General features: G+C 41.6%; 1 protein-coding gene across 4 annotated transcripts in view; it reads left to right on the top strand.

Moving 5' to 3' along the window:
* Positions 1-23,557, top strand: part of foxp4 (forkhead box P4) — a 129,429-nt gene that overhangs the window by 50,768 nt on the left and 55,104 nt on the right. For all 4 annotated transcript variants that reach the window (XM_047805363.1, XM_027144330.2, XM_047805366.1 and 1 more), the window contains exon 3: positions 9,890-9,979. In XM_047805363.1, coding sequence (XP_047661319.1) covers positions 9,890-9,979 — 90 coding nt within the window. The remainder of the gene's footprint in view (positions 1-9,889; positions 9,980-23,557) is intronic.

The raw sequence follows: 23,557 nt of genomic DNA, 5'->3' as shown, positions 1-23,557 counted from the left end.
ATTGAGTAAATCTAATGATGTCGGCACATTGAAAGGTGTCATCACTTAAAAGCATTCCATACTTTTAATTGCTGAAGGGCTGGTTTTACCCCAGTCGACCACAGAGGGAAGGCCATTCGGAGTTGGTGCCTGAGTTGAAGGCCATTATGCTGGTGGTGGCCAAGTGTGTATGTGGGGAGCTTGTTGCTTAGAGTAAGATGATCTGTGATAGTTTCTGTGCTCTGAAGTTGTAGCTTTGTTGTTGTTTGTTTTTTATTTTTTTAATGCTTAATTTTTTACGGTTTTGCTGGTTCCAAGTGGCACATCAGAAAAGCGTATAACGTTTGTCTTTTCTACAGCTAGGAGTCCAATGAGGAAAATTAGTCTTGCATTCTGGATGGGATGGATGCATATCTCTATACACATCTGTCAATCAGAAAGACACCAACTGATTAATAATCATATGAGAGCTCATGGCAGTTCTCTCCAAGTTTGTCCGTGCACATGAGGTTTGTGAAAATTTAGGTAGTTCACTGCACGAAAGTATGTCTATCAAACCATAACCAACTAAGCTAATAAGCTAATAAGCTAATAATTTCAGGCAATGTAACCTGGACAGCATTGTGTTGTTAATGTTACCTAGGTTGGCTTAACTTTTTCAGCTTCATTCTGACAAAACATATACGATTAAACACCATGTGTTTGTGACTTATAATCATAAAAACTCCCAGTTTTGATTTGTTACACGTTCAAGGGGCGCATGAGACATAATGGGTTTCACATGTGCTGTGTGTTATTCTATATTCTGTCTTTAATGATTTTTTCACACATTGAGTCCTAATTCAGGAATGTGGAGAGGTCATATTTATGGACAGGTTATAAAACTAATTTATGAGTTTTTCCAGGGAAACCTTTGAGAGACTGTGCAGGTCCTGAGTATTTGTGTGTACACGTGCGTGTTTGCATATGTGTGTGTGTGAGTTGGTGGGTCGGTGTTCGGTTGGTGGTGCTTGATCAGTCTATTTTGTGTGAAGTGATTTTAACTAGGCTGGGCTACAAAGTCATGTTTAGAGTGATTCCCTGTAATTTGTTCTAAGATCTATCAATTTCACTCAGTTACACCACAGTAGCCGTGTTTCCTCAATCAGCGCTGATTAATATATATGACTTCGGATTATATGACTGTAATTAACAGGTGCATGCACACACAAACACACAATAATAATTCCTGCTGCTGCACCGAGCCCCTTAATTCAATATCATGTCACATCTTTATTGCATTAGTTCATTTGTATTCATAAAGAGGAGATCAGGATAATTTATACTTGTTTGTTTATAAGTGAAATTTGTCCTCGATTAAATTCTATTGCATGCCTCTTATAAAACATATTAACCAAACAAACAAACGAGGAAAGCAGAACAGCAACCGAGTGGAAACTGACGGATCGAAACTGAAGAGAATTTGAAAGTGTTTCTTCGATTTATTCCAAAAAATAGATTTTGAGGTTTCGCCGTTTTATGTGAGTGACAGCTGCGTCCAGAGACACCAGTACAGGCAAAGCGAATAGCTGTGTAAGAATAGAATAGAAAGCTGATAATATAGAATATTAATAATATTGATGATAAACCACAGTGACCTTCGGTATATGAAAATGACTTCCAGCATCCACCTGCAAACAGCATTTTGCCAAAGAAAAAGCCAGAATTTAGCCTGCAGTGAGGTATGTACTTCATTTTTTGATTGGGTTTTATCCTGAAAAACTTGCTTATTTGGATGGTTACAAGTGGCAAGGTCAGATGTCGCTGCACTGGCCAACAGGATTGTGTGAGGTGACCTAGCCAGGCTGAGTTCAGCAGCAGTTTTGTGACAGAGTTCAGGTTGGGTCAGAGATCACGAATCCCAAGGCTGGATTGTTTTGCTTCCTTTTTGGAACAAGGAGAACCCTCACTGTCATTAGAAAATTATCCAAGTCTTATTTTTAGCTGGTGAATAGTTTCTTTTCCTTTTTTTAAAATACAAAGCAAGCCTTTATGTTGAGACAGTTTATGTATATGAATAATGTGCTGTACCTGGCAAAGCATGTGTGTTTTCCCCCAGCAGCTCTCAATTCACCACGGACATTGACCTTCGCCTAGTCGCCATGGCAATTATGAAAGCTCCTCTGAAGAGTATTAATGGGTGGGAGGCACAGCTCCTTGCACCCTGATTGACAGAGTGGCGGGAGAGAAGGTGCAGAAGAAAGAGAGGAAAAGGGAGGGAGCTGGAATGGGAATGGATTTAACGATTTGGCGGGTGGCGGAGAGCGAAAGAAGGAGGGAGTGATTTAGGTAAGAGTTGAAGTGGGGAGGAAACAGGGAGAGAGGGATCATAGGAAGTGGCAGAGTTGGAAATGGAAAGACAGAAAGATGGAGAGGGTGAGAGGGAGGGGTGGGAATGGAAGAATGGAGGTCTGTAGGCTGCTGAGTACATTTCCTACTGGACTCTGGCCACATCAGGAAATGGCAGCCATAATTGAGACTAATTGGCGTGTGTTTTCGCTGTCTCAGCTCGCGTTAGGTGACGAGGTGGAAAAAAAATGACACACACACATACACACACACGCGCACTTTCACCGGTACGCCATGCATGGCTACTTAAGGATCAAGTGTTCAGATCCAGTGCCTTCCAAAATCCTTTACTCACTATGGGACAGGGCAGCCCTTCTACTTTCTTCTTCGCTTTCTTTCTTTATTTCTCAGTACTCCACTGCAGGCTCACAGAGAGCCCAGGGAGGGGGCAGAGAAGAAAGAAGAAGAAGAGGAATATAAAAAAAAGAATGAAAGAAAGAAAAGAAAGAAAGAAATGCACCCAGCGACACTCTCAAAGTTGTTGCCCTGGTAACTGGCGAGGCCGAGGGATTCTGAACAATGAAGCCGGATTCTTTTTTAAGTGTTGCTAATTAGCTTGCTTCTGTCCGCTTTCTTGTGTTTGCTGTCTTAAAAAAGAGATTAAAGTCAACAGAAAGAAGCAATGGAGAGGAAAGGAAGAGTTTTTGTACTGCAGATATATTGAACATATTATTGATAAGAATTTTTGTTTTCAGTAGTTAGATTTGCTGTTTAATACAGAAAGATTTACTAATACTTGATAGAACTATTATTTGTTACCATTAGCACTGTACAGATGGGAGTCAAAGATTGTCGTAACAAATCTTTTTTCTCCTCTCTGGCCTGTGCAGAAGATATGAAACGTGGCCTCGCAGCACTGGCGACGAAATCCCTGTTTCTGTGCAGTAAGATTTATCCCCTCCTAAATCTCTGACTTTTACTCACCCACACAGACACACAAAAAAAATACACTCTTTCAAACGGCAACACTCCCACCCAGCCACACACGGTGCATTTTGGAGAACTTCCCTTTATTCTTGTCTTCTTTTTAGACCACCCTTTATTTTTGGAAGGTCTGCGTGTCTTTCAGCCGTTACCAGGTGTACCGAATTTTAAATCAAAAACATTAAAAGGTCTCTCACAATCATTTTTAATTTTATTTTATTCACCAGACCAGACGTGCAAGGTAATGGGTTTTCAGGAGAACGCTTAACAATATTCACAGAGTGTTCATCTGTTTAAACAATTCTCTGTATATGTTTCCCTTCCTCCAGAGATTCATTTTGGCAGCATCCTGAATGCATTATTATTAGCTTTTTTCTTTCTTTCTTACTTTATTAATAACAACACAGAAATATGTTCCATATGTGTGGTGTGGATAGGAAGCTCAGTGGCTGGTCAGAGCTGTCCTGGATTTTGAGTTTGGTGTGCACACGGTGGAGCTGTATTGGCCAGCTTTCAACTCGTTAAGGAGGCCAGTGGCAGGAGGGACCCACAAAACACCCTAACACCCCCATAGTGCCCTAGTTCACTCTCAAAGATCTGCTAATATCTAAACACAGGGATCTTGAAAATCACTCTGTGGTGATGGTATGGCATTTCTTTTTTAATTTCTACAGTGTTTATAGGCACGAGATGTCTATTTCGTTTTGCTGCCAAAGAGGCAGTCTAACTGAAGAGTTAGCATTTTTTTCTCTTTGGTGCTTGTTTATCTGTTTATCCCTTTACCTCTTTCATTTGAGCTTGTCTCATGGTGGCAGTAGAGAAAGTAATGATGCCCTGAGAGCCCTGCCATAGTGCATTATCCTCCTCTCTGCCTCTTTAAGAGCGGGATATTTGGCTAACTTTCTTCTACAATCTTCATTATTATCTTTCATGCCATATTTTTTTCCAGGATGCTTTTTTTTGGTGTTTGGGTTTTTTCTAAAGGACTTGAAGGTGAGGACATCTGGAAAGTGACAAGTGGCTGCGAGAAGAAACAGGTTACTTTTGTGAACTTTTTTTTAAAATCAGGGTTTTCAAACATTGCAGCATATTTTTGATGTTTTTTTAACCTTCTCCTTAAGTTTTATTTTTTATTGCTTTGGCTCTAGTTCACCCTTTCCTCATTTTAATGGCCAGTGTGAGTCCAGAGAGGCCTGCTGTAGCCATTTAAAATTTAAGGTTTTGCCGTAGCCTTTATATTGCGGAAACATTACATTAAATGGCAAGTGGACAGCACGTCATGTTTTTGAAGGTTTCTTAAATAATTTGAATGCTGGACAATTTGCTTGGGTTTTTCTTTTTCAATTTATTTTTTTCGGATTAGCATTTTAATGGTTTTAAGTGAAAACAAATGTGACAAGTAACTGAAAGGGCCTATGAATGGCAGGCTGGAGCAGGAAGTAGCAAATTAAATCCAGCTTTGGCTAACAGGAGGGAAAGAGTAGGAAGAAAAGGAGAGAAAAAATGGTCAAAAGTGCAGTTTATTTGTAACCCACCGTGAAATTGGCCGGCTCTGCAGTCTACGGCCTTGGTAATGAGTCATGGGGACAAAATTAAGATCTAGAAAAACTTTGGCACAGACCAGTAGAGTTGATCATGTCCAAGATTGCACACTTTGCCCCATAGCCCATGGTGGACAGCTGCTAACAGGCCCAGCGCGGCTGACCAGAGCACTGTAGACGCACTGGAGCAGCTGTAGACGTAGCTCATTTGGTGGCCAGCTGCATTGCAACATTCCAGGTTTTAAAAAGAACCAGGCAGGCCTTCAGTGGAAGATAGGAGATGCTGAACTTCTGTTCATTGGACCTATTTTAATCAACTATAGATGCGGGAGGCCCAGAAATTTTTTTCAGGTGAGACTGAGGATGCTTCATGACCTTTGACGGTGTGGATCAACATCCTGGTCACACTTGCAGCCTCACTTGCTTAAACTGCCACAGGTTTCATCCAGAGCTAAAAGTGAGCCAGGAATCTTTGCAAGTCACGAACCTAATCATGCTTTTACAGGCACAAGCTATCAAGCAGTAAGTGTATGAGGTTTATCTATTGATAAACAGGCAGTCATTGTGCTCCTTGATTATGCAGTGCTCCTTCCTCAAATGAGTGACACATTGGTTTCTGGCTTCTCATTTTTCTCAGTTCCCCTCATATGCCTAGTGTGCTATTTCCTGTGCTAATACAATTGTGGTCTTGTCACAAAATCTGGCAAGATCACATTCCATAGAAAGTTTTAGCATAGCTTGGATTTTCCTTTTAAGGTTGAATGCTTTCGATCGAAGAAGGGGATGCCTTTGTATTTCCTTCTTGTTTCCTTGCTGATCCTGAGTTAGTGTACTAGCTTCACAGAATCATCTAAGTGTGACAAGTCCTTCTTCTGGCTTTACTCCAAAAAAACAGGCTTCATTTCGATTGTGGGAGGGTTTTTTTTCCCTCTATGAATCAACTGTTCTGTTTTTATAAAACTTTTCAAATTGTCATCCTACTAAAGGAAAAAGATCACTTGCTAGGTATTTATGGAGTGTAATTTTGTTAATTGGAAAAAATGATTTCCTTATGGTTTTAAAATAGTCCTTCAGTAGGTCTCTGGTCTGTTGCTTAAAAAAGTCAAACCACACTCGTCCATTTGTGCTAACATGAGGTTAGGTTACATTAATCATATAGTGGTCACACACAGTTGCTTTTCTAAGCAGTGTGAACAATTTACATGGACAGCTTCAAATTCATTTTCCGTATTTATTAAAACACGATTCTATGTTTCTCTAATGCGTGTAAAGCTTTATTTGGCTTAGTCGCAGACTGAGATAATACCTGTGCTAAGCAGTTAGTAGCACACACAAAAAAAGGTCTCTTCTAAATTTATATATTCCATAACATTTTGAATCTAGAAAAAAGGGGGTTAGAATGGTCGTTTAATTAAGAGACTCTGTTAGAGCACTAAGTACTTCTTTTTGGGTTGTAGCATGTACCACATTTGAACACTTGAATCTTGTTCCCAGCTTGTGCATCATGGATTAAGGAGAGTGCTTATCCTCTCTTCATCTCCTTCTCTTTCCTTTTTGTACATGTGCGATCCAGATTTATTTCTACAGACACTGGAAGCTTTCTGAAGGTGTCTGCAGTTGTGCACCCAGCTTCTGTAACCTGATGCTTTCTGACCCGGGCTGCTTACTACACCCCCCGACACACACACACACACACACACACACACACACACACACACACACACACACACACACACACACACACACACACCATCCACCCACCCACACCCACCCAGGGACGGCCTACCGTGGGGACAGAGGCTCCTGTTTTTGTAAGGGGGTAGTCATGGGGGTTGTTGCAAGCATCAACAATGGTCCTCTGTCAGCAATGATGGATCATTCCAGCATATGGTGCCCACCTGTACACAGACAGGCCAGCTCTGCTCTATTTGGATTTACAGCACACAGAGAGAGAGAGAGAGAGAGAACACCCCACATTTTGCCCAGATTCATCACCTCCCTGCACTGTTTGCTTTAGCAACCTGAGCCTAATGAATAGAACCTGGGCCCGCCAGGGAAGAGGCGCCCAATCATGCCCTGTTTGTGTGTCTTGGTGCCTTGTTTTGGAACGCTTGTCGAACAGGCAGAAAAAGCTCCTTCTGGCTTTGTTTTTGATGGACAAAGACCACATGTAGATGTTGCACCTCTGCATGTTGAATAGGAAGTAAGATGGAGCGAATATGGACTTTTAGGCACATCTGCCAAAAATAATTTTTTCCTCATTACTTTCCATAAATGGAGCTTCAAGTGAATACCAGAATTCCGCCTCTCTGCACCTTCAGGGAGGGCAAGACAAGAAAGAAAAAGGGTACCCCTGCAATAACCCCCCCCCGACACACACCCCGACCACCACCTCCTCTCCTCTCAACCAACCCTGCTGAATTTAAAAAAATGTGCTGTTATTAAAACCCATGTCAGGAGTGTTGATTTACGGGGGGAGGGTGTGGGTTGGTTTGGCCGATGACAAGTTAGAAGAACTCACACACAGTACAGCTTAGGCCTCCAAGCTGGGCTCTGACCTCTTCACCCTCCCCTTCCCCTCTCTCTCTCTCTCTCTCTCTCTCTCTTTCTCTTAGCACCCACCCGCCCTCTTTGCAATAAAACCTGTCTAACGTCGCAGTACAATGGAGCTGTTGTTGGACCCAGCCACCAGCCGCCTCCCTCATATTTTCTTTAAAGGTGCAGCGCACGCCGGTGAATGCCACAAGGCTTTAGAAGGACATGCAGAGGGAGGGCCAAAGACTCACAGGTCACTGTACAACACAGTTTCTCCCTCAAAGACTTATATCAAAGACTCGACAAAGCAGCAAGTGAAAGCAAAGGAAATCAAGTCAACATGGGATGTCAGTTTTTTCGGAGGCTTGCTGGCTGCAAGACTTTCTTTTCTTATTGTTTTCTTTCCAACTCCAAGTCTAAGTTTGCCCAGCTCGTCCAAAGTTTGTACGTTGTCAAGATTAATCCAATAGCTTTTCATCCACCCTGAACGGGGGAGCCTGTGCTCACTATCCACAGGGAGAAGACTGCTTCAGCTCATGAGTCTCTGGGACAGCCTTGGGTCCTTCCAGCCATGTTTGGCTTGCCCAACCTCTGCCCCGAGCTGCTCAGAGTTCAGCCTGATGAAGCACAGAAGCACCAAGGCATTGACGACCACATTTTTCTTAGTCTATCAAGTAGCAAGGAGCTAGAAAGGCCACGAAGAGACAGAGATCACCTCAAGATAATAGTTGTGCTTATTAGCAGCATGGCCGGTTTATTAAGAATGTGTTGTAATCAGCACTGTAATTTGGACCAAATTAGTCTTTATTGTTGCCAGATCCCATCTAATCCCAGGCCACCACTGCTCTGTGCTTATAGATGAGTGCCTAAGCTTGCATACTTATGTGGTCATATCTGGTGAGGGTACTTAATATCCACCATATGCCTGGTGTGTGTTTGTATAGGGGTGAGGGTGGGGGTATGTGGAACTGGACTGATCGAGGCTAGACTCTGAGGTGGTTTAGTCCACTTCAGTTTGTAAAGCCTACTGCTGAGGTAACACTCTGACAGGACATTCCTGTTCAGTTGGACGGAGGGGCTTTTTTCAGGGTGTGGGTGGGTGGTGGGGGTGTGTGGGTGATACATGTGTATGTGTGTCTATTCAGTTGCGACCTTTGCAAAAGTAACAAGTGCTCTTGATACAACAGATGGTTTTCATCATGCAGGCCATACATTTGATTGCATGATATCCCTTTCTCTCTCCCTGTCATTCTCGTATTTTCCAAAAAGAAAAAGCATTTTTATATAGAGAGCAGTACTGTTAACTTCACAATGCACCCATCCACCCACCCATCCACCACCACCCCCCCACACAAGTGCTTTTGCAACTGATATGATTACCAGTGGGTGACAGATATTGAAGGACTTCATTAATGTTCATGTGAATTAATTGCTTATATCAGGGAGTTAAATATATATATATATAATATATATAAAATATATCTCACCATTTAGATCATTATTTGGAAGACCTGTTGCATAGTATACATTTTAAGAGCTGCGCCATGGCATTCCAGCCAGCAGTGTCTCTCTTTTCCACATACTTTACTGTATGTACCACAGCAGATCTGATAGTTGTTGGTAAACTCATAATTTTCTCAGTGGCTCAGGTTAAAGTGTAATGCTTACTCGTTTTTTTCTTTTTCTGTGAACTGGTGGTCTGGCCCCATTTTTTTTTTCCATAAATCAATATTTACCATGTAGCCTTCCTCCCTCTCTTCGGAGCCAGGAAGCAAATGTGCATCCTGATGGCGCTCTTCAAAAAGTAAGCTTTGCCCCCTGATTTACTGCCGCCTGGTGTTTTTGTTTGGAGAGGCATGTTTTGCCGTTGGCCCACTGCCCCCCGGCTTGGTGTGTTCAAACAAAAACAGGCTATCTAAAATTCCTGCGCTCAGGCACAGACTGTTTAGATTCCAATACCCTGTGCTGGTACTGTAGGACAGGATGGTGCTGTACAGGAGTGATAGATACATATGTACATACTCAGACTCTCAGAAATCTCGTTGGTATGGTATAATCAAGGATATATCTTTCACATTGTTCACCTGTGATGTCTTATTTAAAGATTAATCTGAAAGCTACAAACAGTGCACCCTAGTTGGCACCACATTAGCGTCAAGTGCACGTATGTATCCCTCTTGGAACAGTATATGTACAGGGAATGCTATTATGTATCCTGGAATGAAACAACAATATCTACAGATAGAAATCAGACTTGTCACATGACCGTTTGTCTTTAATCCAGATCTGTTAAGATGCAAACTTGTTGATGCAAACAGTTGTTGTAAGAGGTGCAATCTTTTGTGCGATAGATAGATAGATAGATAGATAGATAGATAGATAGATAGATAGATAGATAGATAGATAGATACACACAGGATGTTGTTCTGTGATTTTGAAGAACTTTAAGCTGTGTGTATGTGCATGTGTGTTTGAGAGAGTGAGAGAGACTCACCACAGTCTGTTTTCTCCCACGTCCACAGGCTCTCCAGGCAGCACGCCAGTTTCTTCTTCAGCAGGCCACAGGACTCACCTCACCTAGCAGTAACGAGGTCAAACAGAGCCCTGTACAGGTGAGACACCCACACACAAATACTAAAAATATTTACATGCCCTGTACATGCACAATGTGTGTGAAACGGGATGCTCTCTACCAGGGCATAGAGCAGCAATCTGCCGCTTCCTTTAATTTCTTATTTGACATCAATTTCTCATTAATTTCCCCACCTCTCGTAGAAGTGTCTAGTGTCTCTCTGTTAGCTTGCTGTTGCATGTGTGTGTTGAGTGGACTACAATGTAAATCACAGTGAGAAAGTGGATTTATAAATTCCAGGTTTAACAACTTTGTGTCTGATTGTGTGTATGTGTTTTAGAACGTGTGTATTTGTGATAGACAATAAATAAATAAAAAACTTAGCCAGTAGAGATGACCATGGCTCTAAGATAAAGTGTTGAGCGACACTAACGTAAACTGCATGGACGTGTCTGTGCGTTAAACAATGAGCAAGACACAGGAGAGACCACCTTCAATCTAATAGTCTGGAAAGAGTAGAAAAAATTGGTCTACAAGCTGAAAAATGAATAGGCAGGGACCAAGTTTGCGAGTAAAGTAGCGCTCAGGAGCAGCCTTCAGTTTTTCAAATCATCAATAATCCTGCAGGGAATGTGGACTGACAGTTTAAATGGTCGTGTTGAGAGGTTTTCCCTTCAGGGTAATTAACATTATCAAGGAACAGCAGGTTACCTCGTTAGTGGCGTGCTCATTTAATTAACAAACCACACTAATTAGATTGAACTCAGGGCCGTAGTTTGCTACAGCAGGCATGTCGAGTTAAGGTGAAGTGAAGAAGGGGTGGAGAAAAAAAAAAAAAAAGAAACAGTCTTACAGGACCTCTCTGTCCCACGTGTGTGTGCATGTACAAGCGCACGTGCACAAGCACAAAGTTCTCACATATGTCAGAAAGACAGATCTGAAGTCAGTCAGTGCTGTTGAGTTGTTAATGATTAATTCATCATTAGAGCCAATAGTTTCAAAGCTCTACCCATGAAAACATAGCAACTGACTGTATTGTACTGGCAGATCTCACCTCAATAACACAATATGTATCACACTGGGATACAAATCTTTCCTATTATGTCCCTTTCCTTTTTACACTCATCCAAATCATTTATTTTTTTTTATTATTGAAGATAGATTGCTGTCTCACTTTTATCTCGTCATTATATCATTGACTTTATAGCTTACGAGTAAATGCGGTGCTTATTAGCCTAAAGGAGACGTTTGTAATTTAAAAATTCCTCGCTGCCTGCAAGGCAAGTTCCAATTGCACAGACAAGTCTTGTCTTATTCCCCATCTAGCCCGCTGTTACTATTCCCAATCATCAGGATGCCTTAAAATATACAAACATTCTCTATAATGTTTCATAGCATGCAGGTTAACACTAGAGGTTTTGTTTTATTGCTTATGTGTATTGTGTTGCTAAGTAGTAGTTTTAAATCTGTTTAAAAGCATGTTGATTGTTTTATAGCAGAGTAAAAATCAGACAGCGATGGCACTAAGGCTGGGATATTAAACTAAATCAAATTAATAGACTTAGTGAACTAAAATGTGTTATATACTACATAGGCAGTCGTGGCCTAATGGTTAGAGATTCTGATTCGGACCCCAAAGGTTGTGGGTTCGAGTGTCGAGCCAGCCACGACTGAGGTGCCCTTGAGCAAGGCACCAAACCCCCCAACTGCTCCCCGGGCGCCGCAGCATAAATGGCTGCCTACTGCTCCGGGTGTGTGTGCACTTCGGATGGGTTAAAATGCAGAGAACAAATTCTGCGTATGGGTCACCATACTCAGCCGTATGTCACGTCACTTCAATATAACAAGCTAGATAACAAGCATACACAGTTTTATAGCTTAGTTTTTTTTTTACAGCTTCAAGAAAGATGCTTTGCTATACTTCAAAATAGTAGTTTACTACACAAGAAAATGTTAACAAAAATTATATATTCAATGTTGACGACTTATACCATACCGACAGCACATGCTGTATTAGATACACTAGGATACTATGCGATTAATAAAAACAATTCCAAACTGAATAAACTTGCTTAGCAAAAGCCAGCTGAGGTGATTTTAGCTGTGAATTTATCATCCATAACAGTGTCCTTGAGGTATAAGTAATGTGTAAGCATTGACAAATGTAAAAGCCAAAAGAAAAGCATAGCTGTGCAACTATGCTATCACATGCTAATAACAAGATCATTAGATCTTAGCATTAGCTGACTAGCCAGATATTAGCTGCATTTACAATCTAAATAAAGCAGATTTGTTCCTGAGCTAAATATTTAATGTCTAAATAAACGTTATTAGCCATAGCAGATTAGTTAATGTATCATTTACCTGTCTGAAAGAGGAAAGAGCAGCTCAGGATGTTTTGCTTCTTGCTGGGTCAAAAAGCTTTTGTTTAATGTTTGCCTGTTTGCTTGTTCTTCATCGTCTTTAATGTTTTTAGCAGGTTGCTTGCAGGAATGTTTGAGTGAATTAATTAATTAAAGCAGTCACAGTTAGGGTAAAGTTAGTGTAAAGGTTGGGTGACCTGGTCATTTCAGTAATCATGCATCAGTGACAGCTTGCAACAAGTGAGGCAAACAAAACAAAATGGCTGCCACTCACAAAGGGGTTGAATCCATGTTTATGCAAATGATACAAATAATAATCATTTTGCTGCCTGATAATGTGTCAAAATAACTTTTTTTTAAATACTTTAAATATATTAATTATTTTTTTCATTCTTTTCTTCTTCTTCTTCTTCACTACTAAAGGAGACAGAAGCCATGTTTGCATTAGCATTTTAGCCATGTTTGCATTAGCCAGCCTTTTGTCTGAATGTTCCATATTATTATGGCAAAGTCCTCTGCACTGCTGAGCAGTTTTGTCCTCTTCTTTGAGACACTAAGCATGCTATTATTGAGTTAAAGATTTTAAAATGAGTTTGTCAACTTGTAAACAAAAAATGAATGTATTGAATGTACAGGTATGTTGCAGAAAAGTGTGTATCGCATGTGTCAGGGTTGAACAAACTGACTTCCAAACACATACTCACTCACACACACAGAAAAAAGACATATAAAACACGCACGTGGCTGCACATATCAGTTGGTAATTGAAAAGGGAAAAAAACGTCCTCTTTTCATGTATTATTGAGGCCCTTATTTAATTAAAAAAATGAAAAGACTCATTAGAGACATGCTAATTAGTTTCCTTCTTGTGCGTGTTAACAGAGGCTGCACTGCCATCGTGCCATTGTGCACACAGAGTGGCACATTTAAATGAGCTGATGGAGAGATGTGTGTCGCCAGCTGGCACGCCTCTCCCATCTTCTGCATCCCCCTTTCCGTACTCCTTTTCTCTTCTCGCTTTTTCACGTGCTAGTACTTTGCTTCTTTACTGCCAGCCAAGTACGCTTGTATTTTCTTCTCATATCTTTGCTAATACGAACTTTGCAAAGTACTTTAACCCTGCTAAGTATCTGGTATCTTTGTTTCCTTTTTTGCTTTCTGTTTTCTTGGTACTGATCCAAACACCTTTTTTTTTCCAGAGAAGTTTTGTTATGGATATGTCCACTTTGGGTCCAAATTGTGTGAAGTGTTCTTCAGTGGTGTTTTAAACCCATACAGAGCTATCAAGAAAAGCTATCGGCTGTTGATATGTTCCCATTTCTCTTGAACTTTTGGTTCCTGAAACGTCATTCTTTTTGTCCATTAAGTGGAAGTGCTTACTTGGAACATTTCTCCTGATTTTTCTTTCTTTTTCAATGGTGTGAGGAGAAGAGAAGGGTTGGAAAAAAAGAGACTGACGGAATGAGGAAAAAAGTGGGGAGGGTGACGAACGACAGAAGCCGTGAAGGGAGAAGAGTGCAGGGCAGCAGTGCCCGTTGTGGAGTTTGGGTTCCGGCGCAGCCGAGTGTGAAAGTCCATTTTTTTCAAGCCGAAACATGAGTGAAATGTGCAATGAAGGCCAGTCGATAATGGGGCTTTTATGCTTCCCCCCGCCAGCGTCAGCCGCTTCTCTTGTGTTCTACTGGAAATTTTTTGTCATTTTTATTCTGGGGCAGTGGGGCGTTAGATAGAGGCACAAGGGTGTGTGTGTGTGCGTGTGCATGCGCGCGCGCGTGTGCGTGTGTGTGTGTGTGTGTGTGTGTGTGTGTGTGTGTGTGTGACGAGCAAGAGACTAATAGAAGAATGAGGGGGAAGAGTTTGAGGAGGAGGTGGAAAATGATGGGGGGGTATGTGGGGGGATTGGGTTGTGGGGTGGATTTTCCACTTGAACTTGCTTGGCTCAGGTCATTCACACAAGCGCTGCTTTTACATTTGTCCGAACGCTGTCACAAAAGTGCTCCCTGGACACTTCAGAACGGTTGCATTCCTCTCGCCTTTCTCCCAGTCGTGGATCCCTCCAGTGTCTGGCTCTTATTACTTTGCACTGCTCTGCTTTGCCGGCCTACAGCACTGCTAGAGCCAGACAGACAGGCCCCACACAAGTGCAGAAAAACTTGCAGGATCGAAAGCAAAGTAGTTGTGGATTATTCCAGGATAAATTAACCCCTGAAACAGAGAGAGAGCTAGAGAGAAAGAGGGACGTCATGCTTCTTGACTCTTTTGCCTGGGAGTTTGTATTTATGGATCCACCTGGTGCCGGCGCCTGGAGCCTTTCATCACGGCCGTTATTAACATGACAGCGGTGCGTCCCACTCAATAGAGACCCTTCACTCTCCACATGCTGCCTAATATCTCCAGCCTGTTTGAAGCTAGCGCTGTGATGCCTTAAAAGCCCCCCCTCCCTTCTCGCTGACCCGCTCGGCCTTCCTCGTCGGTTCCACCTGAGCAATGTGACCTTCTGGCCTTTTCTTTCAGGATTAAGGAGGGACTTTTTTCCCCCCCGAGGGAACAATGGTGGCATTTTGGCTCTCCATCATTGGTATTTTGGGATGCTTATGTATGAGTGAGTTGGTAAGAATGCACTAACAGCAAAGCGGTTTTTCATTATTTTCAAAACGTAAATGAAAATGATGCTGGAAAGTTGAAATGGACTCAGTGGGATAGCTTAAAGCATATCAGAAATTTAAACCAGGCAAATCCTTCAAAAACAAGATGAGTCTTTTTCTTCTTGTATCTAAAAGTTGTTCATTTCATTGAAATGGCTAACATGCATAATCAGCTCATAAAATTATTCCACTCTTATTTATATGTTGTCTCTGAGATTTGCAGTCCACGATTTTTTTTCTTAAACCAAAAATATTATAACTTTTTTCTTTTACTTTTACTTGCTAACTAGCATGCTGGCTTATATATATATATATATATATTGTGGCTCGGTTCAGATAGGTTTGTGACCCTGCTGACTACAACATAAAGAGTTAAAGCTTGCAGTTAGCACCTCTTTAACCTTCATCCCCCTAAACGCCCATCTTTACACTCCCCCTTCCCGATTTTTCTTTGGGTTTTCTTTTTAATGTCTAACACATTTGGTATTCCCCTGCACAGTGTTGTAACAGCAGATTGTACAAATGAGATGTGACGGCTTGTTTACCAGCCAGAGCCTAGTGAGAGGAGGCTGATGAGGGTTAGAGTGAATAAACAGATCATAATACCTATCAGCACAAGTAATAGAGGAATAAGAGTAAGAGGGAAATAGCAGGAAGAAAGGAAGGAAGGAAGGAAGGAAGGAGATGGAGGAGAGAAATAGGGTGAGATGTGTTGTGTGTGTGTGTGTGTGTGTAGACAGCAAAGACCAGTCTTCCCTCAGTGAGGTGGGTAATTCTTTCTGACAGGGATAAACAGCACTGGGATGTTGTACCTGATGTATGCTGCTGAGGTGTGTGTGTGTGTGTGTGTGTGTGTGTGTGTGTGTGTGTGAGAGAGAGAGAGAGAGAGAGAGAGAGAGAGAGAGAGAGAAAGAGAGAGAGCCTCTTTCTCTAGCCATTTCCTTGTCATTTTTTCAATTATCTGCTTCCCCCGGAGATCCCTGAGCTCCGCCGGTGAGCTTCAAGACAGGTCATTTAGATGGAGTGTGCTGTTTATATTTTGATTATATGTTCCTTTCTCCTCTATCGCTCTCCATTTAGTGCCAGTGCAACATCACAGACAAGAATCACACACACACACACACACACACACACACACACACACACACACACACACACACACACACACACACACAGGCACGCTAGGCTCAGGGGCTTGTTAAAGCGGCGTGCATTGGGGAGAATTACTCTCACAATAAATTCACCCTCTCGCTATAGAGCATGCCACAGAGGGATAGTTGTATTCATTTCCTCACCAATATCTGACAGTTTGCGTCCGCCCTGTCTCGAACAGCCTGCATATGTGTGTAATATGTGTGTGTGTGTGTGTGTGTGTGAGGGAGAGGGGAGAACTCTGTGCGGTCTGTGTGAGTTGTTGTGTACTCCTTAATACTCAAAACACGATTCCGTCATAATTCACACTCTATGTCTAGGCGCAACTCCTTTGCAGTCTTTAAAGCACTAGACCTTCATGGCCTTCTCTAAATTCACCAACTTTAAGCACCATTTATCAGATTTTCCCCTTCTTTATATGGACGAGCATATTATTCCTCTCCGGCAATAAAAAACCTTTCAAGAACTCAGCCAGTCCCAATTACGGCTTTATGGAGCTGATTCGCCACGTCTGTTCAAAGTTTAGCCGCATGTTTTTATGCACGCTTGCTGCGGGCTTTTTCTCTCCTTTTTCTCCTTCCCTCTCTCTCTCCTTTTTATTTTCTCTCTCTCTTTCTGTGTGTGTGTATGTGCTGCAGCCCTACGTGTGATAATTACCCCGTAATGTGGAATGGCAGCAAAAGCTCTAGAGGATGGAGATGTATTCATCATCCATTTATTTAAATACCATAATTTAGTGTACCGCTCATTACCGCCTGGCTGACCTTTTCTGAAGAGAAGGACTCTCCTCATTCGTGTCCCTACGCCATCATTCGCCTTCCGAGTTTTTTTTTCCTTAAATGAAAATAAATCGAGGGAAAAAAGAGGCATTGTCCCTGTTTGGTGTCAGCTCCAGAATTATTGGCACCCCCGGTGCAGATGGTTAATGAAGGTCGCTACCGTTAATTATCTTAATTTCTCTCTGAAAATATGAGAGGTCTTTTTTAAAGAAAAAAAAAATTAAAGAAAAAAACAACCTTTAATTGAAAAGAAAAAATGGAAAATTTTATATAAAGAAAAAGCTTGATTATGTGAGTTTTCCTGCCCGTTGTAGCTTCTTAGCTAAAAGACAGCCACATTTTCATTTAAAAGTCTGTTATGGAGTACATGATGGAACGAATCTTCAAGGATTCCAACCATACCTAATAATAGGAATTCAGTTCATTTTCTGTAGGAACGTCTTTTTTTTTTTTTTTTCACTTTTTTTGTTCACTTTCCGGAAGCTCTGATTGTTTTCTTAATTATTGCTCTGACAGATATGGGAATATTCAGACACATATCTGTTTTTTTTTTATAGCTAGGATTCACAGTTTTGATCATTTACTGTGCATTCTGTAATCCTCCCCATGTTGATGAACAAGAGGCTATGGGAATTTGCCCTCTGTCCCCTCATAATTCTACCTCAGTGAAACAGGAAGTCATGGATTATTCTCTTGAGCTTAAAAAGAAACCTGATGAATTATAAATAGCAACACTTCAAGTTACATTTGAAATATTTTAGGGGTGACATTTCCATCAATTGAAGGTTAGATTTCATGTGTTCATACCAACTTCTCCAAGGGTGCCAATAATTCTGGACTATGACCTCTCACTTTAGGAGAATGGCGCTAAATTTTCTCTAAGAACATAATAAAGTGGAACATAATAAAGTGGATTATTTTTAAACTTAAAGCCTTCGTTTGGACAAAATGAAGAATTTTGGACTACAGGTTTCAGGAATCAGTAGGAGTCTGAGCCCAGACCGAGTCCCTGCTTTTAACATGCGCCTTTTTTATGACTGTAGTATGAATTCTAATAGCCGAATCTTTGATAATTTCGAGTGGCGTCATCATGACAGCGGCGTGGATTATAATTTGCGAGCAGGGCATTATGAAGCCGCATACATTTGCAGTAATGGAATATAATAGAGTTGAGCAGCGCAGTAGGGACGCCGTTCAGAACTCTTTTAAGAGCAGGCGATTTCAGCTTAATGAAAATGAGCCTCTTGGCACTCGGACGGCCCATTGTGCCAAAGAGTGATATATTTAAATTGTACTTGTCAGGAAATTCTCTTGTTCTGAGTTTGACCTCTATATAGAAGCAGGCCGTAGCAGGATCCGGACACAGCGTCCAGTTTGGCGGGCGTCTTGATTAATAAGAGTAGATCGGATCGGTGTGAGGAACCGTAATTCATCAAGGACATGAGAAAAAAAAAGAGAAAAAAAAGAGAGAGAGGACAAGATTAGAACTCATTGAAATGCGTGCTCGGTTTCCACTTCTTACTTTATGACCCTCTGGGACGCATCGCTCTTCTTCCTCCTCTTGCTCTTTCTCTCTTTCTTTCTTTTTCCCGCTCCCTCATTTCGCCTCTCCTCCCTTTGTTAATCAGTTAAACTTGCTCTTCAAACAACTCCTCTAATTACTGTTCCTCGCTCTCTGCAAATGCCCGTCTCCCCTGCTGCTGCACTTCTCCTCCCACCATCTCTCTCTCTCTCTCTCTCTCTCTCTGGATTGGAGTTGACCTCTGTAGTGTGCTGTGTGCGGACAGGCCTGGTGAATCTTAATGGCACTGGGAAGCTGCAGAGGTGCCACAGACGCAGCCTCATTAAGAGACAATTTGAGATGCTCATAGAGATGGCTCCAGGGGGTGGTAGCCATCAAACACACACACACACACACACACACACACACACACACACACACACACACACACACACACACACACACACACACACACACACACACACACACACACACACACACACACACACACACGATTTAAATCACACTACATTTCCTTCTGTGAGCTTTAATGTAGTTTTATACAAACCTTTTTCTTCAGTGTCTCCTGATGATGCATCATCTTAAAAATTCCACTCTTCCACCACACAAGTAGCTTCTTGGCCTGGTTTCACTAACAAAATGACTCTGGGACCTCATCGTCTCATGAGGAGTCACGAGCAGAGCCACTCTAGTCTTTCCACAGCCTCAATTAAAAGAAGTGAACATAGGGGTGTGAAGATTACTAAAAAACTAAGTATGTAAATTAAATATTGAAAATAAATATAAGCAGACGATGTCTCTCCACTTTTTGAACACTAAAAACCTGTTGTATCTATGCATCATGTAATGATTTGTTCTTGATCAATCCTTTCAGGATTGCTAGAAAAATCAAGGCAGATCTTGGAAACTTGTGAAAAAAAAAACAAAAAAAAAAACGTTAGTTGCCAGGTGCATCAGGAACCCCTAAATCTGGTGAGATAATGAAAGTGCTCTCATGCTAATGGAGCTGCTAAAGGAAAGACGTTCTTCAGCAACAGCACCATGTCATTGTGTGTATGTGTGTGTTTATGTGTGTGTGCCTTGATGTGGCAGCATATGTGTATGTCCTTACCTTGCACCAGATCCAAGCCATCTGTCGTATTTGGTCTAAAGGTGGACATAAAAACAGCAGCGATAAAAGTTCGTGACCTCCGTCGCTCGCTGCAGACGGCTGCAGATTTCACGCTACTCCGCACACACATGCACACAACATGCTCCTGTCTGGAAGCCAGTTGCTGTTTTTATTTACTTTCCCAACAACCTGTTAGAACCGAACACACATCCATGTGCGCACACACACAGGGCCGGCATGTCTTCCTGCGGGTCCTGCCAGCCCGCAGGGGCAGAAATACAGTATTGAGCACAGAGGTACACACACCAAGTCGTACTTTCTCTTCTTTCTCATCACAAATGTCTTTTGTCTCCGGTTTGAAACTGTAACAGAGGGAGAATTTGATTGTCACCTAAGGTCCTCACTAATCTAGCACCCGTCTCTCCCTCTCTTTTTAAAAAAAAAAAAAAAAGCCTTCGCTGCAAAAAAAGAAAGAAAAAGAAAAGAGGGCAAAAAATTTAATTCATTTAATAAATGCCTGACTTGAAATGGTTGGAGGCTTTTTTTTTTCAGTCTCCTCTATTACGAAGCCTATTCAGCTCGTGGATGAAAGGGAGGGGGGGGGTTGAAATCATTTGCGTTGAGAGACAAAGCCGAACGAAAATATAATTCGGCATTGTGCGAGGTGCTTTTTGTCGGGCGGCCGTCAGGCAGGCTAATGGCAACGCTTTTCGCATGCATGAAAAAAAAACAGCAGTGTCGAATTGCACATGCCGGCGTAATGGGCTCGCCTTTGTGGGATTAGATTATAGGGGCAATTAACGGCGTCAAACCTTAACAACTCGGCATTCAGGCACGCTGCGATGGAAGGTGTTATAACTCCAGTAATTATTGTGCCCCACAACTGGAAAACGCCAATGAACGTGTGTATCAAATAAAATGTATGGTGCAGAATGGGACACGGATGAGGGATTAATTACAGGGTTGTGTTTTGCAATCCAGGTCGCAGTGACAAGCGGCGAATTGGTGCGACGCCAAGCCTCTGCCACGCTAGAGCACTCGTACCTCCCTCCTTTTACCTGACTGTCATCCTGTGCTTTTACACTCAGACACAGACAAACATTCACACATGTACCTGTCCATCTCAGCTTTCTTCCACAGCATCTTCTCAGTGCTTTGTCCTAATGGCTTCTTTGTTTTCTTCCCCATCTTTCAATTTCTCTCTCTTTCCATTGACATAGCTTTGGTGTTTATTCAGGGATCTGGGCCAAGTTTCCACCAGTTTTTGCGAACTATCCAGTTTCATAAAAAAAAAGAAAAAAAAAAGAAAAAAAAAAAGATGGAGGATCCTGTAAATCCTGTGTTTATAATACAATTTAATTCCATTTTATTTGAATATCCATTTTCGCATCACACACAGTCATGGAGCAGCTTTACAGTAATTGAACTCATGCTCTTTTAAATATACAAGTAGGTACACAAAACAATGACAAAAGCATGAGTCATGATTATAACATATTCTAATATACCTGATATCATAAAGCGTTGTTGATGCTATATATATATATATATATATATATATATATATATATATATATATATATATATATACACACACACACACACACACACACACACACACACACACACACACACACACACACACACTGATAATGCATTATGACTAAAATATGCCTAAGAAGCGCTGCCAAAAGAGGCATCTTTGGCTTTGAAAACAAATTTGACCACAAATCAAATCCATTCAGATCAACAAAATGTTCACTACAGAAAAGAAAAAAAAACCCAAAACTTTCACTTATCGTCATTGCAACGATGCCCCATAGATCCTGCTTCTTCTCCAGATTTTTGGGTCAAGACGAGCAATGTTTTGATTCTGAAACAGAATACAAACACACACACAAACCTCAGTACCTTTCTAGGATCTAATTGGAAGGCACTTGAACCTTTTGCTTGAAGTCACTTAGCAAGGCTGCCAAACCTCCTCCAGGCGACTCTCTATCAAAAACGCCTGGCACCAAACACATTAATCATATTTAACCTTCGTTTAATAGCAGCCAGACATCACCATCAGAGATATGATATCATTTCAGAGCGCCGAGCCCGGACTTGCCTGAAGTTGCCGCCGCCACGAGCGTGATAGAGCGGCTCCACATGACGCACGCTTCCACTTGAAGCTCACACACACACACACACACATACGAGCATCCTGCGAGCTGAAGCAGTGCATAATGTGGTCTCCTCTTTCTTTTTTCCCCTTCACTGGAGGGATTTCATGATTGAGTGTGTTAGGTTATGGATGACTCGTTTGATCACGATATGCTGGGTTTACAATAAAGGATTGGACAAGGCTCGCCGCGCGCACTCTCCAAACTGATAACCACATGCGAGGGAGCCTTTATCCTCTTCTCTTAGATAGAGGAAGAGAGGAAGAGAGGAAGAGAGAGGGAGGGGGGGAGGGGGATAGCGAACAAGTGTGTTCATATTTACCGGTGGTCTTATTTACAAAGTCAAATCAGACCTTTACAGATTTAATTTGCCACTGACAACTCTCATTCTCTCTCTCTCTCTCTCTCTCTCTCTCTCTCTCTCTCTCTCTCTCTCTCTCTCTCTCTCTCTCTCTCTCTCTCTCTCTCTCATCCTTTAAATACATTAATTTCATGCTCAAGCATTGCCTCAAAACAAATGAATTCCGATCATATTTTTCAGCCTTCCTATATATTTTTTTCCCTCTCAATTTTTTTCTCCCTAAAATCCCTGTTGTGCAAGGCATTTAGATAAATGTATATATTATGCGGCTCGTGATTTGTTCTCATATTTCGGGCTTCAAGCAGCCGTCGCCTGTAAATAGCTTTATTTTTATTGAGCAGTTGCAGAGAGATAATCAGTTATGGCCCTTGAGCAGTAAATAGGAAAATAAATGGGACCCTGTGGAGCAGCTAAGCTGTGCTGTGTGTGTGTGTGTGTGTGTGTGTGTGTGTGTGTGTGTGTGTGTGTGTGTGTGTGTGTGTGTGTGTGTGTGTGTGTGTGTGTGTGTGTGTGTGTGTGTGTGTGTGTGTGTGTGTGTGTGTGTGTGTGTGTGTGTGTGTGTGTTTGTTCACACAATGATGCTAGAATTCAAGGAAGCACACCACAGACGTGCTTCATAGGTACTTCTCTTTTTTTCCCTTTAATTCCAGCTCATTCTCAAATTTTCTCTTTTCTCTCAGCTGCTTCTCTCTCTCTCTACCTCTCTCTACCTCTCTCTCTCGCTCTCTCTCTCTCTCTCACTGCATATTTGTAGTAAGATAATCATCTCGCATCTCCTTTTAACACCTTGCTGTCATTGCTCAAATTGCGCTCTCCTATTTTCCAGACTGTTGCTAGCTGCTTCCTGATAGCAATCTTATCGTTTGTTGTTTGTTATTTTTGACAAAGGCTCAATTCTGTCAGTAGCAGATTATAATAACACGTGTGTGTGTGTGTGTGTGTGTATGTGTGTGTGTGCATTGAGTTGAGTTGTTGGGCTCAGATAAGAGTTCTTAGCCATAAGGGTATTTACTCATCGTGTTAAGTGATTTTTTTTAAACAACTGACATCTTTATAACGACGTAGCTGTATAGCAACAGTGTGATTTTTCCGGTTTGTGTCAGCTATATGGTTGTAACAAACAACCAAGAAAACATCCAGCTTGCAAGGAAAATGCGAGGTGAATAATAAAAGCTCTACAGGAAGGTTTGGGGTAAAAATGATTAGCCCTTTTGGTAAGGAGTCTCCAGTGTTAGTGTTTCAGAACAGTCTGAGGTAATGGTGGGAACTAAGTTCTCTTTCTTCAGCACAGACACTTTTTTTAAATGAAAAGCAGCAGGGTTTTGAAAGACTTCTTGTTTTTTTTTTTTTTTTTGCTGGAAAATGATCTACTTCATCATTGTCGGGTGCTGATTATATTCCTAGAACAGCGCAACCTGTCATGTTTCACTTCTTATATACTGTAGTACAGTGCTGATATCAAGATTATGCATTTGTGGTCTTGACAAGATAATTACTTATAATCACTGCATACCAACAAA

This window comes from Tachysurus fulvidraco, chromosome 2 (genome assembly GCF_022655615.1).
Source record: "Tachysurus fulvidraco isolate hzauxx_2018 chromosome 2, HZAU_PFXX_2.0, whole genome shotgun sequence".
NCBI lineage: Eukaryota > Metazoa > Chordata > Actinopteri > Siluriformes > Bagridae > Tachysurus > Tachysurus fulvidraco.
The sequence above is the reverse complement of the archived record's forward strand: the minus strand, read 5'-3'. Positions and strand labels throughout refer to the sequence as shown.